The sequence below is a fragment of the Panthera tigris genome, chromosome E3, assembly GCF_018350195.1.
Source record: "Panthera tigris isolate Pti1 chromosome E3, P.tigris_Pti1_mat1.1, whole genome shotgun sequence".
Lineage (NCBI taxonomy): Eukaryota > Metazoa > Chordata > Mammalia > Carnivora > Felidae > Panthera > Panthera tigris.
In genome coordinates this window covers 24790206-24810662 of record NC_056675.1, presented here as the reverse complement: position 1 = coordinate 24810662, position 20457 = coordinate 24790206, and the positions used below count along the sequence as shown (strand labels likewise).

The window sequence follows — 20457 nt, the reverse complement described above, 5'->3', positions numbered from 1 at the left end:
GCTTCATACCCAGCGTGGAGCCTAACAGAGGGCTCAAACTCACAACCCTAAAATCAAGACCTGAGGCAAGATCAAGAGTCAGACACTCAACCAACTGAGCCACCCAGATGCCCCCAGCCTCTAATTTTTCTAATAAAGAACTCAGATGATGGCAGCTCATCATGTCATCAGCCTGACCTTTCAGTGAAATCTGTTGGCCTCATGTTCCCACCAGGATTGGCACCTCCCTTGATGGACTCCCCCAAAATGACAGTCTTTCTCTGCAGCTAATGAATGGATAAACTCAACAGGGTGTAGCCTTTCAATGGAATAATATTCAGTCACAGAATGGAATGAAACACTGATACATGCTTCAGTGGTGGATGAACCTTGAAAACCTGATGCTGAGCAAAAAGCAAATAGACACAAAAGGTCACATATGGTGTGATTCCATCTACATGAAATGTCCAGGATAGGTTAAATCTGTAGAGACAGAAATCAGGTTAGTGGTTGCCAAGGGCTGAGCGGAAGGGGGATGAAGGAGTGACTGCTAATGGATATCGCATTTCTTTCTGGGTTGTACAAACGTGTGAGTGCACTGAAAACTACCGTACTGTGCACTTAAGAGGGGTGAATTTTATGGTATGTGGATTATATCTCAATTTAGAAAAATGACAGAAAAGGGATTCTTGCATCCTCTAAACTCCTCCACTTCCTGTGGCCAATTCAGTCACTGATGAACAAAAAATTTTTTTAACTTTATTTATTTATTTTGAAAGAGAGAGAGAGAGAGAGAGAGAGAGAGAGAGAGAGAGACAGCACGCCAGCTAGGAAGGGGCAGAGAGAGAATTCCAAGCAGGTTTCCCACTGTTAGCACAGAGCCCGATGCAGGGCTTGAACTCATGAACATGAGTTTAGGTCTTGAGCTGAAATCAAGAGTCAGACACTTAACTGACTGAGCCCCCCAGGCGCTCCACTGATGAACATAACAGACCACTGTTTGCCATCCCTGTGCGGGTAATGAGTTACCTAAGGAATAAGACCCAATCTCCCATACATCTCACAGGCTAGAGAAAAGACAAACTAGCAAACACACAGTTGTAATTCAGTGTGGTACATGTCCTCACAGAGTTGATGGCTCATTCCCACTTAATGGGTCGGGCACTGTTCTGAGTACTTTGCATGTATTAAGTTATTCATTCCTCCTACCAGCCCAATGAAGCAGGAACTCTTACTATCCTTAATTTAGAGATCAGGAAAGCAAGACCCAGACAGATGATGTAACATACCCATATTACCTAGGAAACCGCAGAGTGAAGATACAGCCCTTAGCGGGCTGGCTCCAAGTCTGTGCTCTTTACTGGTACGTACCAGGGCTTAGAGACTGGCACTGGGTGTCATGCAAAGAAAAGTACCTTCACTGTGCATGGAGAGCTGTCATTTACAGTTCATATGCACTTTTGGTCCAGGATTTTCATCATTTCCTTTTAAGGGCTGGGCTACCCTAACTGTGCCCAGCATAGATAGTCTCTTATGTGTGCAAACAAGAAAGAAAGGGAAAGAAAAGGGAAGGGAGGAAATTCTTACTCTGTAAACCACAGTTCTTTCAGGCTGAGCATCATGGGGTTCACTGTGTGCAGATGTTCCTCGTTCCACTTCTTGGCATTCCTGTAGACACTGTGCCAGGGCACAGGGGCCCGGATCACTCTTTGAGGAAACATACGGGGAATATTCTCAATGAAGAGTCTTTTTCTCTCTATTGGGTCCATGAGGATGTAATCAACTATAACCAGCAGAGCAAATACTTTGTTAGTAAGGCAGGCCCTGGAACACTCTGTGCTCTGAGCTGCAGAATTTAGAATGTAAATGAGCCTCTGACCGGTTACACTGATAATACCCATTATGTTGATAATCCCCTGGGTATAACTAAATTGGGGAAGCTCCACTCTGTTGGTTTGTTTTCTTTCTGAAGATATTTCAGGGAGAAGGAGGAGTGTAACTTCACAGTCTGGAGCTTAGAACCTGGGGTTGAGACCTATTAGGATATCTAGCATCATGCATGACAAGGAGCTACTATTTGATGATACCTCATTCATCATTAATTGATTTCTCACACCTAAATAGCCATACACAAAAAAATCAACATAATGGATGATACCATATACTCAGAATTGGAAATTCAGAAACCAAATATTTCACATGCTAAGGAAAGAACGATTGGTAAAAGGTTCACAGAGGAAGGGACATTTGAGCTGGAATGTGAAGAATGAGTAGGCATTTGTAGACAGGATAGGAAGGAAAGAACATATAACGTTCTTTGGAAGAACCAAAGAAGTAACAGCATATGATGAAATGCAGTTCTATGACTTTTGTAAAACATGCTGAAGGATCTGGGAGTTATTTTGTAGCTGAAATATCAGATGCAAGTGGTCGAGTTTAAGGTGATAAGACTGCAGAAGTACATTGAGGCTGGAATTTAAAAGACTTTTTACAAGTTTAACCTTATGAGTTTGGTTCTACCCTAGAGTGGACAAGGAGCCATTACCCTGACACCATTAGAAAGTTAATTAGGAAATTAAAAATAACTAGATAACTTGGTAAACACAGCGATTGGCCAGAGAAAATAGAAAGATGAGGAACTAATATCATTATGCCCCTTCGATGTATTTCTCACATTACTCACCATCATTAAATATTTCCCAATGACCTACTGTGTGTATAAAACATGGGCCTAAGGAATGAAGAGGAGCTAGGATCAATAATATGTCCTTCACGGTCAAAGAACTGACAGTCTAATAAGGGAGCCAAGACCCACAAGAAATGAAAAGACAATGCCAGTGTGAAATGACAGAGGAGAAATAATGGCCCAGAGATGGTCCAAAGTAGGGTGAGTTAAAAGTAGAGATAAGAAGTGCTGTGCATGCAGATGGTGGAGGGACCACTGTGGGGTGCAGAGAGCTAAAAGTACTTAAGAGGCAGGTCTTGAGCTAGATTTTAAAACTTAGGTAAACCCTTGGTAGTCCTAGTGTTGCCCAGAGGTGAGCTAGCATCCATATCTCCTGGTAGCTTGTCAGAAATGCAGACTCTCAGGCCCTACCCCAGATCTACCAAATCGGAATCTGGTTTTTGAGAGAGAGAGAGAGAGAGAGATCGATCAAGTGCACGAGCGAGTGCAAGTGGGGGAGGGGCAGAGAGAGCTGGAGACACAGAATCCAAAGTCGGCTCCAGGCTATGAGCTGTCAGCATAGAGCCTGATATAGGGCTTGAACTCACAAACTGTGAGATCATGACCTGAGCTGAAATTGGATGCTTAACCGACTGAGCCACTCAGCGCCCCCCGGAATCTGCATTTTTTTATAAGATTCTCAGGTTATGTGGGTGCCCATCAAAGTACAGGAAGTGCTAGTGTAGACCTTAGTGATGGGGGGAGAGCATCTGAATGAAAAGGAGGAACCAGAAGGTGGACTGATAAAGACAGTGCCCTCCACATGGGAGCCCCTTGAACCACTTATACCCAACCTTACCAATGCTTTTCATGATGCTACTATAGTAGTCATTTTCCTTCTCCTTCACCAGGATGATCATCAGGGGTGCCAGGAAGGGACTTGTCAGCAGTGTGTTAGAAATCAGCTTTGAAATCCGAAACATCACTTCATCCTCCTCAGGAGCAATCATATCTTTTCGGATGCCATTGGTCAAATAGTAATAGTATCTCTTCCATAAACAAACCACCAGCAAGACAATGATTGTGATTGGTTAACTGTGCTCACCTGCCCACACCCATCAGCCTCCAAGGGGCCCTGTTCACACAGCACCCATCCCCACCCTTCACTCGCTACAATCGGGTTTTCTGGGACCATCACCACACACTCTCTGCAGTGTGATGGCGGGCAAGTTTTTCCATGACTCTGGAGGACTGACCCAGAGCCAGAAATTTCAGTGGGTTATAAGGAAGGACTTGTCAAAAGCCATGCAGAGAGGAGCAGTGGAATGACTACTGAGGCCAGGACAGAGGCAGCCCATCGGTGAACTTTAAGAATATAATTAACAAGCTCCTCAAATGGACCGGATAATTCACCGTCCTCAACAACAATGGTGGTCTACAAAGGACTTTGATCCTGTGGCTTGTAGCAGCCAGTGAGGGGAAATTCCCCAAGTCCAAGTGAAACTTACAATAGTTCTGATCAAACCATGGGCTTCTGAGTTTAGGAAAGCAATACAAACACACAAACTAAACAAAAATAGACAATGTGGTGGCGCCTGGGTGGCTCAGTCAGTTGAGCGTACAACTTTGGCTCAGGTCATGATCTCACAGCTCGTGAGTTTGAGCCCCACGTGGGGCTCTGTGCTGACAGCTTGGAGCCTGGAGCCTGCTTCGGATTCTGTGTCTCCCTCTCTCTCTGCCCCTAGCCCACTCGCATTCTGTCTCTGTCTCTCTCAAAAATAAATAAACATTAAAAAAAATTTTTTTTTAAATGGCTAATGTGATCTGGTTGATTTCAGGAAGTTTTGTTCGTTTAGGGCTCTAAGCTGCCAGATGGCTGAATAGCTCTAGAAACAAATATTTTAAGATGGGTGAGAAGCACAAAGTGTAGGAAATCAGCTTTGAGCTTTTGCGACAACTGTCTGTAGTCAGAAGAGGCTGAGCTCACCTTCCTCCAACCTTAATGGAAGCTGCTTATAGAGAAGAAACTTCCAAATACAGGATGCATTGGGATATACTTATACTTTTAGTATTTTAGTATAATTTTTAAAATTATTTATTGTATATCTGAAATTCCAATTTAACTGGGTGTCCTGTTTTTTGTTTTATTTTTCAAAATTTTGCAACCCTAGCTTATGGGTCACCATTTTAAAACCATTGGTTTTTTGGTTTTTTTTTTAAGTTTATTTATTTATTTTGAGAGACAGAGAGAGAGCATGGGGGGCAGAAACAGAGGGAGGGAAAGAATCCTAAGCAGGCTCCCTGCTGTCAGTGCAGACCCCAACGTGGGGCCTGATCTCATTGTTCATGAGATCATGACCTGAACTAAATCAAGAGTCAAATGCTTAACTGACTGAGCAACCTAGGTGTCCCGCAACCTATGTTCTATAAGGACTCAAAGGTTTCTAAGACCTACTAAAACAATTCACACAGACACACACACACACACACACACACACACACACACACACACACACACAAATACACACATATCCTTATTCAGTAGTCTGTCATGGGGTCTGGACTTTGATATTTTTAAAACATTCCCTGGGTGATTCTGCTATTCTCCCTGAGTTTAGAATCACTGAGCTGTCAAGAATAATTCTTAGCAAACTGAGAGAAAGGAAGCAACAAGAACATACCTCTAAGTCTGATTCAGATGGTTGGGTTTCTTTACCTTCTATTTTCATCTCCTGCTGTAACATCACACCAATCTGTTCTTCTGGACTCATTGGTCTGCTTCCTGGCAGGGTCAAAGATGTCACTGCCTCCTTCTTTATGGATGATAAGGCTGAGATATTGTGGGCCAGCTTGGTCCTGAAAAGTAGACACATCCTTTGGTTCTCTGCAGAGGTGCTCTGTGCCAGGCCTACTGTCTCCAAGCTGCTGAGTGTCATTCTGCAATGGAAACCCCTCTCCTCTGTGTCATCTAACAGTATGGATGTGCACTGCAGTGACAGCCTCTAACCATGGAACATCCATAGGTATGCTAGCATTGGTTTTGCTCAGGTGGTAAATTTATTTTTTTTATTTTCATTTTTTACTTAAAAATTTTTTTTTAAATTTTTTTTTTCAACGTTTTTTATTTATTTTTGAGACAGAGAGAGACAGAGCATGAACGGGGGAGGGGCAGAGAGAGAGGGAGACACAGAATCGGAAACAGGCTCCAGGCTCCGAGCCATCAGCCCAGAGCCTGACGCAGGGCTCGAACTCACGGACCGTGAGATCGTGACCTGGCTGAAGTCGGACGCTTAACCGACTGCGCCACCCAGGCGCCCCAACTTAAAATTTTTTTTAATGTTTATTCCTTTTTGAGAGAAAGAGAGAGACAAAGTGCAAGTGGCGGGCGGGCAGAGAGAGAGCGAAAGACAGAATCTGAAGCAGGCTCCAGGCTATGATCTGTCAGCACAGAGCTTGATGCCAGAGCTCAAACGCATGAAGCGCAAGATCATGACCTGGGCTGAAGTCAGACGCTCAACCGACTGAGCCACCCAGGCAACCCTCCTTTTTTTATTTTAGAGAGAGAGAGAGAGTTCAAGAGATAGGTAGAGGGAGAGAGTGAGAGAATCTTCAGCAGGCTCCATGCTCAGCACAGAGCCTGATGCAGGGCTCAATTCCAGGACCCTGGGATCATGACCTGAGCTGAAATCAAGAGTTGGCAACCAATGAGCCACTCAGGTGCCTCTGCTCAGTTGGTTACTTTAGTTTTATTTAGAGCCTTAAAAAATTGGGTTAAAAGAGAGCGCCTGGGTGGCTCAGTGGGTTGAGTAACCGACTTCAGCTTTGATCATGATCTCATGATTCATGAGTTCGAGACCCACATTAGGCTGTGTTGACAGCTCAGAGCCTGGAGCCTGCTTTGGATTCTGTGTCTCTGTCTCTGCCCCTCTCCCACTTGTGTTCTGTCTCTCTCTCTCTCTCTCAAAAGTAAATAAACATTTTAAAAAATTGAGTGAAGAGCACTGGTGGAAAAACACATGAGTTACTTGGAGTCTGGGAATGCTTTAAAGTCAAGAAGCAGAGCATGGTTAATGAGACCACAGCCTTCTTCAGTTCAGCCAGGTGTCCTACAATCTCCTGCACCCACAGGGATACTTACCTGGTGGGATTCTCTTTGTCTCTAGAGGAGAACTTTCTTTTCTTCTTGTTGGGTTCTGATGAGCAGTTAGTTGCTAGAAGAGTGGAGAAGAAACACATTAGAGTCATCCTCTGTCCACAGGACAGTCCCAGAGCATACTAAGGGGAGTAGACTCGGTGCAATGGGGATAAGGCAGGAGATGGGCCGCCTGGTTCTACATGCACCACTAATCACCTGTGCGACTCTGAAGCAGTGACTTCATCACTCCAGGCCTCAGTTCCCCCAACTGTGAAATGCGAATGCACATACCTTCTATTCACCCATACAATTGTCAAGTATTAATATCAGTCCTACTCGATTCACTCCCTAATCCTGTATGCCCTATTTTCTAAATGTTGGAAATTACTGTTTAATATTTCTAAGTAGGTGAAGACTTTTACACTTGGCATATTTATTTTAAAGGAAATATATGATTATCACAAATAGAAAAACCAGTATCATGCACAATACAAGGTAACTACAAATGAATTCAATAGTTGATATAAAACTAGATTATAAAGCTTTAACTAGATACTGTTACTTAAGTCTCCAGCCTAAAGGAATTAACAAGCAACAGAGAAGTGTTGAAGACATAATATTAAATTGACATTTTGAGAGGCTCCTGGGTGGTTCAGTTGGTTAAGCGTCTGACTCTTGATTTTGGCTCAGGTCATGATCTCACGGTTCATGAGATCAAGCCCCACCTCATGACCCAAGTCAGGCTCTGAGCTGGCAGCACAGAGCCTGCTTGGGATCCTCTCTCTCCATCTCTCTCAAAATAAATCAATGATCTAGGTTCACAGCATAAAGCCAGGACTGAAGCAAGGCTGCCCTATCCATGAAGACAGCACTGTCATGCAGATAAAGCACAAGGATCCTCAATTCTTATGTTGGCCAGAGATAACAGAGACAGCCCAATAATAAGGAGGCCAAGTTTCACGCAGCCTCAGTGACCACATCTACAAGATCTCCAAATATCACCTAGGATGGGAGTCCCAAGCCACCAATATAAGGTCTGGTACTAATTTGGGGTCCTAAGAGGCCAGATGAAGGCATAAGAATAAAAACGTTAGATTAAGAAGTATGTGTCAAAAAGGTACACTGATTACATTTCTAAGTGAAAACAATCAAAATTAATCTATGGTGACAAAAATCAGAAAGCAACTACCCTAGAGTGGGATGGTTTTGTGTAGGGAAGAGAACTCACTGGAAATAAGCACAATAGAGCTTTCTCTAGGGATGGAAATGCCCTATATCCTGTTTGGGTGGTGGCTACATGGTATAAACAATGGTCAATGCTCACTGAACTGAACACTTAAGATCTATGCATCTTATTGTATGTAAATCATACCTCAATAAAAACAATGGGGGGGGGGGGATGCAAGTCACAAGAAGGGAAAAAACTCTAAACAGAAGCCTGCAAATCAAAATCCCAGACCATATGAGAAAAACCAATAGTAAGAAAGACAGTTAATTGACTCAACAAGCAAGGGATAATTTTGCAAAGTAAAAATAATACAGCAATCAAACATTGCTCCAAAATAAATGTTTAAGATCTTCCCAGGAATATTGAAAGAGCTAAGCCTATAAGAGTAAAATGACAAATTGGCAGGTAGAATCAATTAGAAAATCTGAAAATGAGGGGCACTTGTGTGGTTCAGTTGATTAAGCATCTGACTCTTGATTTCAGCTCAGGTCATTGTCTCATGGTTCATAGGATCAAGCCCCGTGCAGGGCTCCACACTGACAGCATACAAAGCCTGCTTGTGATTCTCTTTCTTTCTCTGTCTCTGCCCTTCCTGTGCTTGCACCCACACTCTCTAATATAAATGAACTTAAAAAATTTTTTTTAATTAAAAAAAAAGAAAATCTGAAAATGAAACGATTTTGTCATGAAAGTAAAAAAAGTTCATTAGACATGATAAACTCAAGGCTCAACACAGTTGAGCAAATTAGTGAATCAGAAGATACATCTGAGGAATTTACCCAGACCCAGCACAGAGAGAAAAATGAAAAATATGAAAATAAGTTTGAGACAGAGGGCAGACTGAGAGGCTCCAACACACATGTAACAAAAATTACTGAAGGATAAGCAGACTTATGTGTGCCCAGCAGGATTAAATAAATTAATACATATAAAGTACTGTGGTAAACAGCTTCCAAGATGGCCCCCAATGATCCCCACCTCCTGGCATCACGGCCTTGTGCAATCCCTGTGCGTGCAGGCTAGACCTGGTGACTCACTTCTAACAAACAGAATACAGCAAAAGTGATAGGCTGTCACTTCCAAAATTAAATTCCAAACAGAGTGTGGTTTCTGTTTTTTTGGCTCTCTTCTGTCTCTTGCTCTCTCCCCTGTTCCCTATGAGGGAAGCCAGAAGCCATAATGTGAACTGCCCTATGGAAAGACCCATGTGGCAGGAAACCGATGTCTATGACCAACAGCCAGCAAAAACCTGAGGAAATGAATGAGCTTGGGAGAGGATCCTTCCCAGTGCCCTTAGAGGATTGTGGGGCTAGCTGATACCTTGACTGCATGCTTGTGAGAGGCTCTGGGGCAGAACTATTCGGTTAAGCCATGCTCAGATTCTTGAGCCATAGAAACTATGAGATAATAAGTGGTGGTTGTTTTAAACCATTAAGTTTTGGGAATAATTTGTTATTCAGGATTCAATAACACAAGTACACAGAAAAGTGTTTGGTGTGTGGTAAATGTAAGGGACACGGCATACAGTAAATGTAATGCTAGATATTACAATCATTCCCATTTCATAGATGAAAAGACTGAGACCCTATGAGGTTATCCAAGGTTAGCTTCAGCAAGCAATGGAGCCAGAACTAGAACCCACGACTAAAAATCTCACTGCAAAGCCCCATTTGGATCTGGTATGGCACACTGTTACAATTACCTAATGGCAGCCCCTTTCTGGTCCTTTCCCTGGGGACATTGATAGTGACTGGCTGGTAAACCTTCAGCAGGTCCTTCAGTTTCAGGTCCTGGGCCATCAAGGAGTAGTTGTTGGCAATGGAGTCGCTGGGTCCACGGTAGTGGTGCTGCTCTTTGAAGGGTGCAGCCAGGGTCCACGATGTACGTTGCATCAAGGGGGGATAAAAGCTGTGCGACATGATGGTCTACAAGGAAAGAAATGCAGAGTATGATGAGGTGAAGGACATCTCTTGGAGGAGCTTAAGTTCCACTCACATGGAGACTCAAGAGAGTCCTGCATGCCCTACGCTGTTTCTACTTCCTGCAAACTCAGCCATATGCTTCCTGGATGTTCACCAATTGCACTTCTCCAACCACCATGAGCATGATTTCTGATGTCAAAGACAAAAGCTGGCTTTCAATAAGCAGTATGTTTGTGCATCAGGTGATTTACTTCTATTGTCTTTATTCTTTATGGACATGGCTGTAAAGTAGAAATAATCATCCTTATATTTTTCACAACTGAAGATGCAGAAGTTCAGAAAGTGTCAATAATACAGCAGGGAAGTGAGAAGGCTGGATCCTAACTCACCTTTGTACTACTAGATAGCTCTTTCTCCCCACACTACCATAGCCTTTTCTGGTGGCAGAAGTGACCAAAGCCATTGATCCCACTCGTCAAGCCTAGCTGTTTGTCTCCCACTAATATCAGTAGAATAGCAGCAGCCCAGTGAACATACCTGGTAGAGCGCAGATGGTTCCTCATTAGCAGAAGCAGGCAGAGGGGGCAGCTCTGGCTGCATCTGGGAGTGGCTCATGTGATGTATTGAGTCACTTTCAGGGATCTGTGGGAAATGGGAACAAAGCCGCTCTTCAGGAATCAGGAAAGATTTCCAAGCCTCTAGGTTGGCAAGGAGTAAAAAGATCCCTAAGATAAGTTTTAGGGACAGAGTTATGCCCACTAAACACCTTCTCACCCCCATCCATAGTGTAGGTTTCATTTTTAAATCAGTGATGTCTCTCCTCCAGCGTCTTCTCCTTGGCTACCCCTCAATGAGCAAATTTAGGGTAATATTTTTCCCCTGGGAAGACCCCAAATTCTGAGGGAAGTTACCCTATCCTGGGTTGTGATTAAAGGGGTTAACTTTAAACAAAAATAGACCCTTGCACTTCACAAAAACACAATTCCAAATAGAAATTTGCTTATGTGGTGGCATTGTACTTTGTGTGTTTAACACACACATGAGCAACTCTCTGTTCTGCCTGCTTTGAAAAAAAAAAAGAGTCACTTAAATAGTATGGGTGTCTGAGTCCACCATTCCATTCAGTGAGGGTGCACTTAGGGGTGAGCCTCAGGTAGGGGTGAACCTGCGGCTCCCATGGCCACTCTCAGTTCCCAAGTACCTCTCCTGAGCAGAGCTGAAAGTGACAGCAGTATTGAACAATTCTGTGTGTGTTTCTGTCCTAGGACCCAGCCTCTATGTGCACGACAACTACTTATCTGGGGCTGTGACAGAGAAGGTACAATTTGTTCCAAAACTAAAGGAAAACTGTGGGTTGTACTTACTGAGACATGTTGCTGTATAGCATTTTAAAGATGGTTTAAGGGGCTTTCAAGGGCAATTTTGGCTCTCCATGATTTTCCACCTAAGGCAATGACCTTGGACTAAACTGTGTAAGACGAGACATTACTGGATTCATTTGATTTACTTGAATCAGCAAATTATGTCATGCAGGGGAACTGGCAGGGGGTAGCAGATAGGGGGTATATGAATCGGATGTCAGCCACCCTCATGCCCTAACCAACTGCTCACTGATGACTCAACCTCATAAAATAACAATAATACCACTATAATTATTCCAAATTATTACGTGCTAGGCACTGTACAACCTTATGAGAGGTTTTTTTTTTCCTTATGAGAGTTTTTGATAACCATGTTTGACATGAAGAAACTAAAGCCCAGAGAATAGAAGTAATGCATCCTGGCCACACAGAGGTGCTTTTAAATACACATGACTCTGGGGGCATTTGGGTGGCTCAGTTGGTTAGGTGTTCGACTTTGGTTCAGGTCATGATCTCCCATTTTGTGAGTTCAAGCCCTGCATCAGGCTCTGTGCTCACAGCTCAGAGCCTGGAGCCTGCTTCAGATTCTGTGTCTCCCTTTCTCTTTGCCCCTACCCTGATCATGCTGTGTTTCTCCCTCTCTCTCTCTCTCTCTCTCTCTCTCTCTCTCTCTCTCTCAAAAATAAATAAACATTAAAAAAAATTTTAAATACACATGACTCTGCATCCCAACACATTGGAAACAGCGAGTACTGATAACATGGCAAATCACTTTAGGAAGGTGTTGATCTTAAAATTCAACAAAAACATGCAAACCCATAAATAAAGATGCACACCAAGCCTGAGATCTTTAAAAAACATACAACAGGCCCACTGGTCTAATGGCCTAATCTAGTTATTGTAAAAAATTGTGGCACATCACACTCACCAATAGAACTTTATTAAAAATAGGGATCCTTGGGCTCCAACTTAAACGGGAGGAGTTTGAGACCTGCAGACTTTGCTGTTTTTAGAGAACTCAGTTTGTTGAGTTAAATAACTGTGTCTATCTCTCTTTTTTTTTTCAATGTTTATTTATTTTTGAGAGAGACAGAATGCAAGTCTGGGGATTTGCTCCCGGGGAGGAGCAGAAACAGAGAGTGAGAGACACAGAATAGGAAACAGGCTCCAGGCTCTGAGTGGTCAGCCCAGAGCCTGAGGTGGGGATTGAACCCACAAACCACAAGGTCATGACCCAAGCCAAAGTCAGACGTTTAACCAACTGAGCCACCCAGGCGCCCCTCTCTGTTCTTGACCTCAGTTTCAAGGACCTAAGAATTGATCAATTATCTCCAAGATGATTTTTCGGTACTGAAATTAGTATCAGATTTGCACCAATCAGGTGAACAAAAGGATAGAACTCCAGCAACAGCCTGAAAGGAACCTGGTCATCCAAAGTGGGTACCACACCATCTGAGGTCGATTCTGGCAGTGGTACGTTCAGCGCTATGAAGTCATTCATGATTTCCATCAGGATCCCAGATGTACAGCATGTAATGATTGATAAGTTCTGGCTGCCTGTTTTTGTTTTTTGTTTTTTTGTCTTTGCAAGCAAGAAAGTTTTATGGTCACTGGAAATCTTTCCCTTGGCCTAGCTTTTAAATATGTTTCAAATAAAAATCTTCATTAAAAGAGCAACAAGCAAACACCACAAATTTCAGACATCTTGAGTAAGTTACAACAAAAATGGAAATGAGTAGTTAAACCAAAAAACCTTGAACTTTTACAGTCAAGTAGGACATTAACATTATTCAGGAGGTGTCTTGCTTCTGCTCGTGGCTGGGATAAACCTGATGTCATCTCTGACACCAATTGGGAAGTTATTCTCCCTACCAAAATTAGTAGGCCACAGCCCTAGTGGACAAAATCAGCTCTTCTCCAATTTCAGTCCATGCTATACAGTCACCTGATCCCACCCAGTCCCTGGCTCCAGGAAGCACATGTGACATAGGTCAGGCTAATCAGGGTTCTCCACCCTCCTAGACACAGTGCTTGGCTCAGGGACAGGCATGTGACCTAAGCTGGGCTCATCAGTCTTTCCTGACAGTTTCACTAGACCTATTGAGAAAGAGGCACTCTCAATAAACATCTTTGCCTTATGTGGAAACAAAGCTTTCATTAGAATACAGCCAACATAGAAGCAAGACTCCCAGAAGGCAAAAGATAGACTCCCAGTGACATCGGCTGGACTCCTGGATCCCATTTGGACTTCTCGGTTACTTGAGCCCAGAGATTCCCTTTTGGGTTTGAGCTAAATTATATTTATGCTCCTTCATACTGAGAGATGTTCATCCAAGGGGCAGACACAGAGGCAGCTGAATCATCATACAAAGACATAAGCCATTCTTGAGAAAATAAAGAAACTGAAACATTTTGCAAAAAGCAAGCCAATATTAAGAATTTTACAGCATATAATAGAAGCAGAACCTTTGGAGAACAAGTTAAAAATTTGAGCTTGTTCATAGGCACAGACTAAGACTTAGACACACAGAGCCAGAAATACGGAGAGCAGAAAACATCTCAGTGCATGGGACAGGGATACATGGAACACACACAGGATCACCAGATCTAGAAATCAATTCCAGAACAGAACATGACCATACCTAAGAATGCTCTGTGGCATCTTGAAGGAAAAAGAGATTGATTTTTGTAAGAACCACCTTCATTTCATAAAGTTTCAATTTAAAATGCTCCTCTGGTTTGGGGTGCCTGGGTAGCTCAGTCAGTTAAGCTCAGATCATGATCTCACCACTTGCGAGTTCAAGGCCTGCGTCGGGCTCTGTGCTGACAGCTCAGAGCCTAGAGCCTGCTTTGGGTTGTGTCTCTTTCTCTTTCTCTCTACCCCTTCCTTGTTCATGCTCTGTCTCTCTCTCAAAAAACAAATAAACATGAAAATGCTCCTCTGGGCACTTTAGGGTATGGCAACCTAATGGATTTTGGCTTTGAACACCAAGATTCTGACATCTAGATGGGGTAACACTATTACTTTCAGATGGATGATTTCTGACTACACATCATGTTTGCATGTTCTTCTTGGAGGCCGATCTCAAAAGCTCACCTGCTACAGCAGAATCACTCAATTCTTAGTTAAAAATACAGATTCCGGGACCCCATTCAAGTCTTCTGGATCAGAACCTTTGGGAGTGAGGCCAAGTCTCTGTTTTCAAGATGCTCTCTAGGATATTCTGATGTACATCTGGGAACTGTTGGATGGAATATATGGTCTAAAGGCCTCGGGAAGGGAAGGGAAAGGAACAACAGGTATCTATTCCTGAAGTTTTCACAGCAAAACCTGAGGCTTTTAGTCCAAAAGCCTAATTCAGCAAAAAGCATATTTCAAAGGACAAAGCATAAAAATGTTAACACAGTTGCTCAGTCAAGGGGATCTAACATGGCAATTAGTCTATGATTCAAACATCCCCTTCCTGCCCACTCCCAAATTCCCTACATGTTGAAAATACAGGTTTAAAAGAAAAAAAGAAATACACCTTAAAATTTACACCTACCTTCTGAGATGAGCAATCCACGTCAGTCATGTTGTCCATTTTAGTTGGGTCTATTACAAAATGAATAAAGAGCTCTCGGTTTCTCTAGGGATGATCCTCTCGTACCAGTGGCTCTGAAATTCACACTTGCTTATAGCATAGTGAGGTGACACAGAAAATGGAACTTTCTAAATGTTCTGAAAGCTGTGTTCACAGAGCTGTCTCTCTGAGGTCATAGACTTTGGCCCCCTGAGGAGTTCTCTGGTAGAAGAAGAAAGAAAGAGAAGCTAGAGAATGAAGAAGGGAGAGCATTGGGGTTCTGCAGGGCTTTTCTGCTGTGGTTGCAATGCCTTCTGCTCTGGCCGCTCTTCCCTTCCACTGAGCAGCTCCTCTCTTAGAACTTTTCCAGGAACACACCGAGTTCACTGCAGAGGAAAAATGGAAGCAGAGTTACATGTTAATACAGATAAGAGGGAAGAAACACCTCCACTAAACAATACCCTAGCAGCCTGAACTCTTCTCTCTCCTCCTCTCTGGGCTGTTTTAACATTGGAGGTGCCTGCACCCAGGCCTTGGGGCCGGTAACCAGGCTTCAGCGTCTGTTGCTAAGGAAGGAGGGGCCTCAGCTGTGCCCAGATACAAGACTGGGCTTGACTCAGCTGGTGTCTCCCTTTGCTGGAGGCCTGGCTGGGCAGCAGAAATTGGTGGTGACAGAAGGGAAGATGGGAGGGTGTTTAGCAAAGATCTGGGAATGTAGAGATGAGTGGCAATAAAAGACTATGCCTTTGGTAAAGTCTAAATGCCTATAGCATGGTGGTTAAATTCTCAGGCTGGACCCAGCTGGGTTCAGATCCTGCACTTCCCATTAATTAGCTTTGTGGCTTAAGTTGCTTAATCTCTCTAAATGTCCTTCTTAAATGTAAAATGGCAACAAACGTGAGTACCTACCTCACAGGGTAGGTTGGAAGGTTTAATGAGATAATGTCTATAAAGTAATCTGCACAGAGCAGGAGGATGACCAACTCATCCCAGTTTGCCTGTGACTTTCTGGGTTTTAACACTCCAAGTCCTGTATCCGGGGAACCCCCGCAGTCCTAGGCAGTGGGATGGTTTGGTCACCTGATATAGGAGGCACGCTATAGATGTTGTGGCTAACATAATTCTTTTTTTTTTTTTTAAATATAATTCTTATTATAAACACAGAAACACACATACACATACTCACACACATGTATACTTGTGTACACAGGTTACAGTATTAGCTGCTGTCCAAACATTCAAAGCACACATTATTTGGTCACTTTCAAAGTTCTCTCAAAACCAAGTTAGACTTATTGAGCTCTTTTGGGGTGTCATGCTTGCATATCTGTTATTTCATTCAATTTTCCCCAAAATGCCATGTTGTTCCCATTTTATGGATGAGAAAACCAAAATTGAGAAAAATACATAACTTTCCCAAATTGATGCAACTCATAAGAGCTAATAGAAGTTGAAGCCTGTCCTTATGACTCCAGAGTCCATTGCTCTTTCCACAAAGGACCTATCCAGAAAACAAACATTTCTGAGATCCTACCAGCACAGCACCAAGTACTTCTGTTTCTCCTTTTTCTTACTTTTTTATTTTTTAAGTTTATTTATTTTTATTTTGAGAGAGGCAGAGTGCATGAGCAGGGGAGGGGCAGAGAGGGGGAGAGAGAGACTCCCAAACAGGCTCTGTACTGTCAGCCCTGATCCAAGATCAAGAGTCAGATGTTTTTGTTTTTTTTGTTTTTCGTTTTTGTTTTTGTTTTTAATTTTTTTAACGTTTATTTATTTTTGGGACAGAGAGAGACAGAGCATGAACGGGGGGGGGGGGGGGCAGAGAGAGAGGGAGACACAGAATCGGAAGCAGGCTCCAGGCTCCGAGCCATCAACCCAGAGCCTGACGTGGGGCTCAAACTCACGGACCATGAGATCGTGACCTGAGCTGAAGTCGGATGCTTAACCGACCGAGCCACCCAGGCGCCCCAAGAGTCAGATGTTTAACCAACTAAGCCACCCAGGCACCCCTCTCCATACTTTGAAAATAACCTTGAGCTTCCCCATCTCTTTTATTTCTACTCTCTACCATCAGACATATATGTAGAGTCCACTTTTAGGCAAACAATCTTGAGCAATGGAATGTAGAAAGGGCTCACAGCGACCTCCTGGCTGAATATAGACAAGACCATCAGGGGACTCACCTCAAAACATCCATAGGCCCTAACTAACCAATGGGCTACTTACAACCAGGCACAGTTACCATAAAGTCTCCCTTTTTTCCATACATCCCCATTCCTCCTCACATTTCCCTTTTAAAAATAGCCCCCACCCACTGCCTCTCCTTTGCTGTCCTGCCCCTCCCAACCTCCCTTGAGGTGTATTTGGTAAACTTCTAGCTTCCTTGTTCTGCCTCAGGTGAATCCTTCACTGCCCTTGCCACTGTTTTCCACCTGATCGTTACCCCACAACTGGGGGCCCCCATCTTCTGGACAGACACGACATTTAGATAACACAATATATACAATTTCAAATAGTATCTGGAATAAATGAACTAGTGACAGGGTTTGAAACTTTGGTTTAGACAGAAATGGGGTTATTACCAGGCCTCCTATAATGGGGCATGAAACCCAATGTCACACAAAAACCAGCGGCTGTAGCCCAACAAAGTGAAACAGTAGAAAGAGACTGGTATGGTGCTAATGAGCCCCATGACCCTGTGGGTGAGGAGGAGACATGCCTCCATCTGAAAGTTAGTGAACTCTAAGTCTACCTGTGTTCAAAAACATCAAAACAATGATTATGACTTCCATGTATTGAGCTATACTATCTGCTAGCACTGTGCTAAGCATCATCTTTCCAAATCTTCTCAACAACCCAGAAAATAAACACAATTATTATCCCAAGTGTTATGGCTGAGGAAACAGACACAGGCAGGTTAAATCACTCAGCTAGGTTGGTGGCAAAGTTGGGACTTGAACCTGACTATGGAATCTGTTCCCTAGCTTTAACCAAAAACCTACGTGTGGTCTGTTATGTAGAAAATAAATAAATAGGGCACCTGGGTAGCTCAGTCGGTTAAGTGTCATGGCTCAGGTCATGATCTCACGGTTCAGTTCCTGAGTTTGAGCCCCAGGTCAGACACTGTGCTGCCAGCTCAGAGCCTGGAGCCTGCTTCAGATTGTGTGTCTCCCTCTCTCTCTGTCTCTCCCCTGCTCATGCTGTTTCTCTCTCTATCAAAAATAAACATTTAAAAATAAAAAAAAAATAAATAAAATATCTACTAAGGAGAATGAAAATGCCATCTCCCCCCAACACACTCCCCAGCAACCTCATCTGCACCAGAATTGTCTGACTTAATCTTCTGTCTGATAAGTCCCAAGAGGGATGCAGGCTTCAAATCCCTCAATCCCTCAACTCTAAGTACACAGGGTTGCCAGATATAACACAGGATGCCCAGTAAAATTAGAATTTCAGATAAACAACAAATAATTTTTTTAGCCTAAGTTTATCCCATTTGGTATTTGGGACATAATTATGTTAAAAAGTTATCTGTTGTTCACTTGAAATTCACTCTGAACTGGATGTCCTGGATTTTTATTTGCTAAATCTGGCAATACAGGGAGAAGAGGTCAGTTAGAGTCTGGTTTGTCCCCATCTCTGTGATATAAACAGCTTAGGATCTCAATGTGTTGTGGGGAAATTTTCAGACATTTCTTATTCAGAGCCCAGGGCTCCTGGCAGATCTTTTCTAAGACCTGAAATGGTTGCTCACCCAGAGTAAGTAATCTCTGAAAAGCATAGAAGAGGCTGCATATGGATATATCTTATTGACCCATCAATGGTCATCATGAGCCAAGTCCTGATGCTGTGGAGAGAGCTAAGATCCTAGTCATCAGAGTATATACATAACATGGTGCAGAAGGCAGCCAAAGCACAAGGATAAAACAAAACCTGGCTGTCCCTACAACGACAGAGGTGGAGGAGGGGGAAGTAAAGGATTCACAAAGACGCCCCTAGATGGCACTCTTGAACAATCCCACGGAGGACCCAGTTCAACTTCCGAAAGGAAATAAGAATGATGGTTGTAATGTTTTGTTCTAAAGGAAAAAAACCCACAACTTTTTCTTAGATGGGGCACCCATCATACTGCAGCAAATCAAAGTGCATGAAGCCACACAGGATTGCCTGAAACTTAAGAATTTAGGGACACTTATCCCCACCATTAGCTCCTCTTTTCTTGGCTGTTGTGGAGGTAGAGCAGGATTCCTTAGCTTTTTTTTTTTTTTTTTTTAAGTTTATTTACTTTGAGAGAGAAAGAGAGAGAGAGTGAGCAGGGGAGGGGCAGAGAAAGAGGGGGAGAGAGAATCCAAGCAGGCCCAGCGCTGTCAGTGCAGAACCTGATGCGGGGCTCAGACTTACAAATTATGATATGAGATCATGACCTGCTTAACCAACTGAGCCACCAAGGCGCCCCCTTTAGCTTCTTTTTATTCTTACTAACCCCAAGCTTATGTCTTTATCCACCAGCCTGTTTATTTCTAGAAACATTAGTTGGTAAAAGACTGTGCCATCCAATCTTTTTGAGTCTCTTTTATACTCCAGATAGGTATTAACTTCTTTATAGCTATTATTGCACATGTCCTCACTAAAACCCTGTGACTGTCATCCAGGTCACAGAAGAAAGGTAGGTCAACATAGGTCCCTGGATGGAAAGTGCCTGAAAACTATGTAGTAGCAGGCCAATGCACGGGCCTATCATTTTACAAAGCCCAGGCTTAGAGAGGTAACTCACCAAGGTCACACAGTAAGCCATGAGATCAGAGCCCAGAACTGTTGGGATCCCCCTCCCCCAGCCATGGTGTTTACGGATACACTCAACCCTCAACCGCAGTGGGTCTCAGCTGGGGACGATTGTGCCCCCTCACAGAACCTGTGGCAATGTTTGGGGACATTTTTTGGTTGTCACAACTGGGAGGAAAGGGATTACTACTGGCATCTAGTGGGCAGAGGCCAGGAATGCTGCTAAACATTCTACAATTCACAGCCCCTTAATACAGAATTTTCCCACCTACTAAGTCAATATTGCTGCCATTGAGAAACCCTGCTCTATGGGTTTGGGGCCAGGGAACGTGTCTGGCTCTGATGCAGAAATGAGGGACTTAGGTTTAGACTTTTTCATCCATAAAAAAAAAAACAGAGATAATAGCTGAACCCATCTTTAAGGATCTCGCGGGTTCGTGACTTCTGCATGAAAAGTAATGGCTAACACCTTCCAGTAAAGGCCATACCTCATTGTTGGGTGTCCTGAACTCCAGGAATGCTTCCAGAAGAGTTGGTACAGGTGTAGGCATTTAGGCAGGGGAAGCCCTAAGACTCTACACAAACCCGTGCTCAGAGGCCAGCCCACCTGTGTTGGCGGTGGCATGGGCACTCTCACCTCAAGCCAAGGGTGGGGGACGGGCAATTCCTTTTGGGCCTCAGTTTCCTCATCTGTAAAGCTCTCAGGGCCTGTTGGGATGGCTCCAAAACGCTGAGGCAGAGAGCGCGCTCGACGGAGCGTGGTGCGCGAGGCCAGGGCGCGCCTTTGCTGGCTCCGGCTCCCTCCGGCAGCAGGCGGGAAGA

The 20457-nt window shown here is 43.6% G+C and overlaps 1 protein-coding gene across 4 annotated transcripts in view; it reads right to left on the bottom strand.

Annotated features, from left to right (window-relative positions):
- DNAH3 (dynein axonemal heavy chain 3) overlaps positions 1-20429 on the bottom strand; it is a 168937-nt gene extending 148508 nt beyond the window's left edge. For 2 of the 4 annotated variants that reach the window (XM_007084114.3, XM_042971395.1), the window contains exons 1-8: positions 20124-20429; positions 14836-15239; positions 10467-10571; positions 9710-9932; positions 6783-6855; positions 5326-5500; positions 3504-3693; positions 1567-1762 (exon numbers count right to left, since the gene is read on the bottom strand). In XM_007084114.3, coding sequence (XP_007084176.2) covers positions 1567-1762; positions 3504-3693; positions 5326-5500; positions 6783-6855; positions 9710-9932; positions 10467-10571; positions 14836-14874 — 1001 coding nt within the window. In that variant the 5' untranslated portion in view covers positions 14875-15239; positions 20124-20429. Of the gene's footprint in view, positions 1-1566; positions 1763-3503; positions 3694-5325; positions 5501-6782; positions 6856-9709; positions 9933-10466; positions 10572-14387; positions 14562-14835; positions 15240-16039; positions 16127-20123 lie in introns of those variants that run through there. The other 2 variants (XM_042971393.1, XM_042971394.1) reach the window with 2 other exon arrangements.
- Positions 20430-20457: the final 28 nt, after the last annotated feature.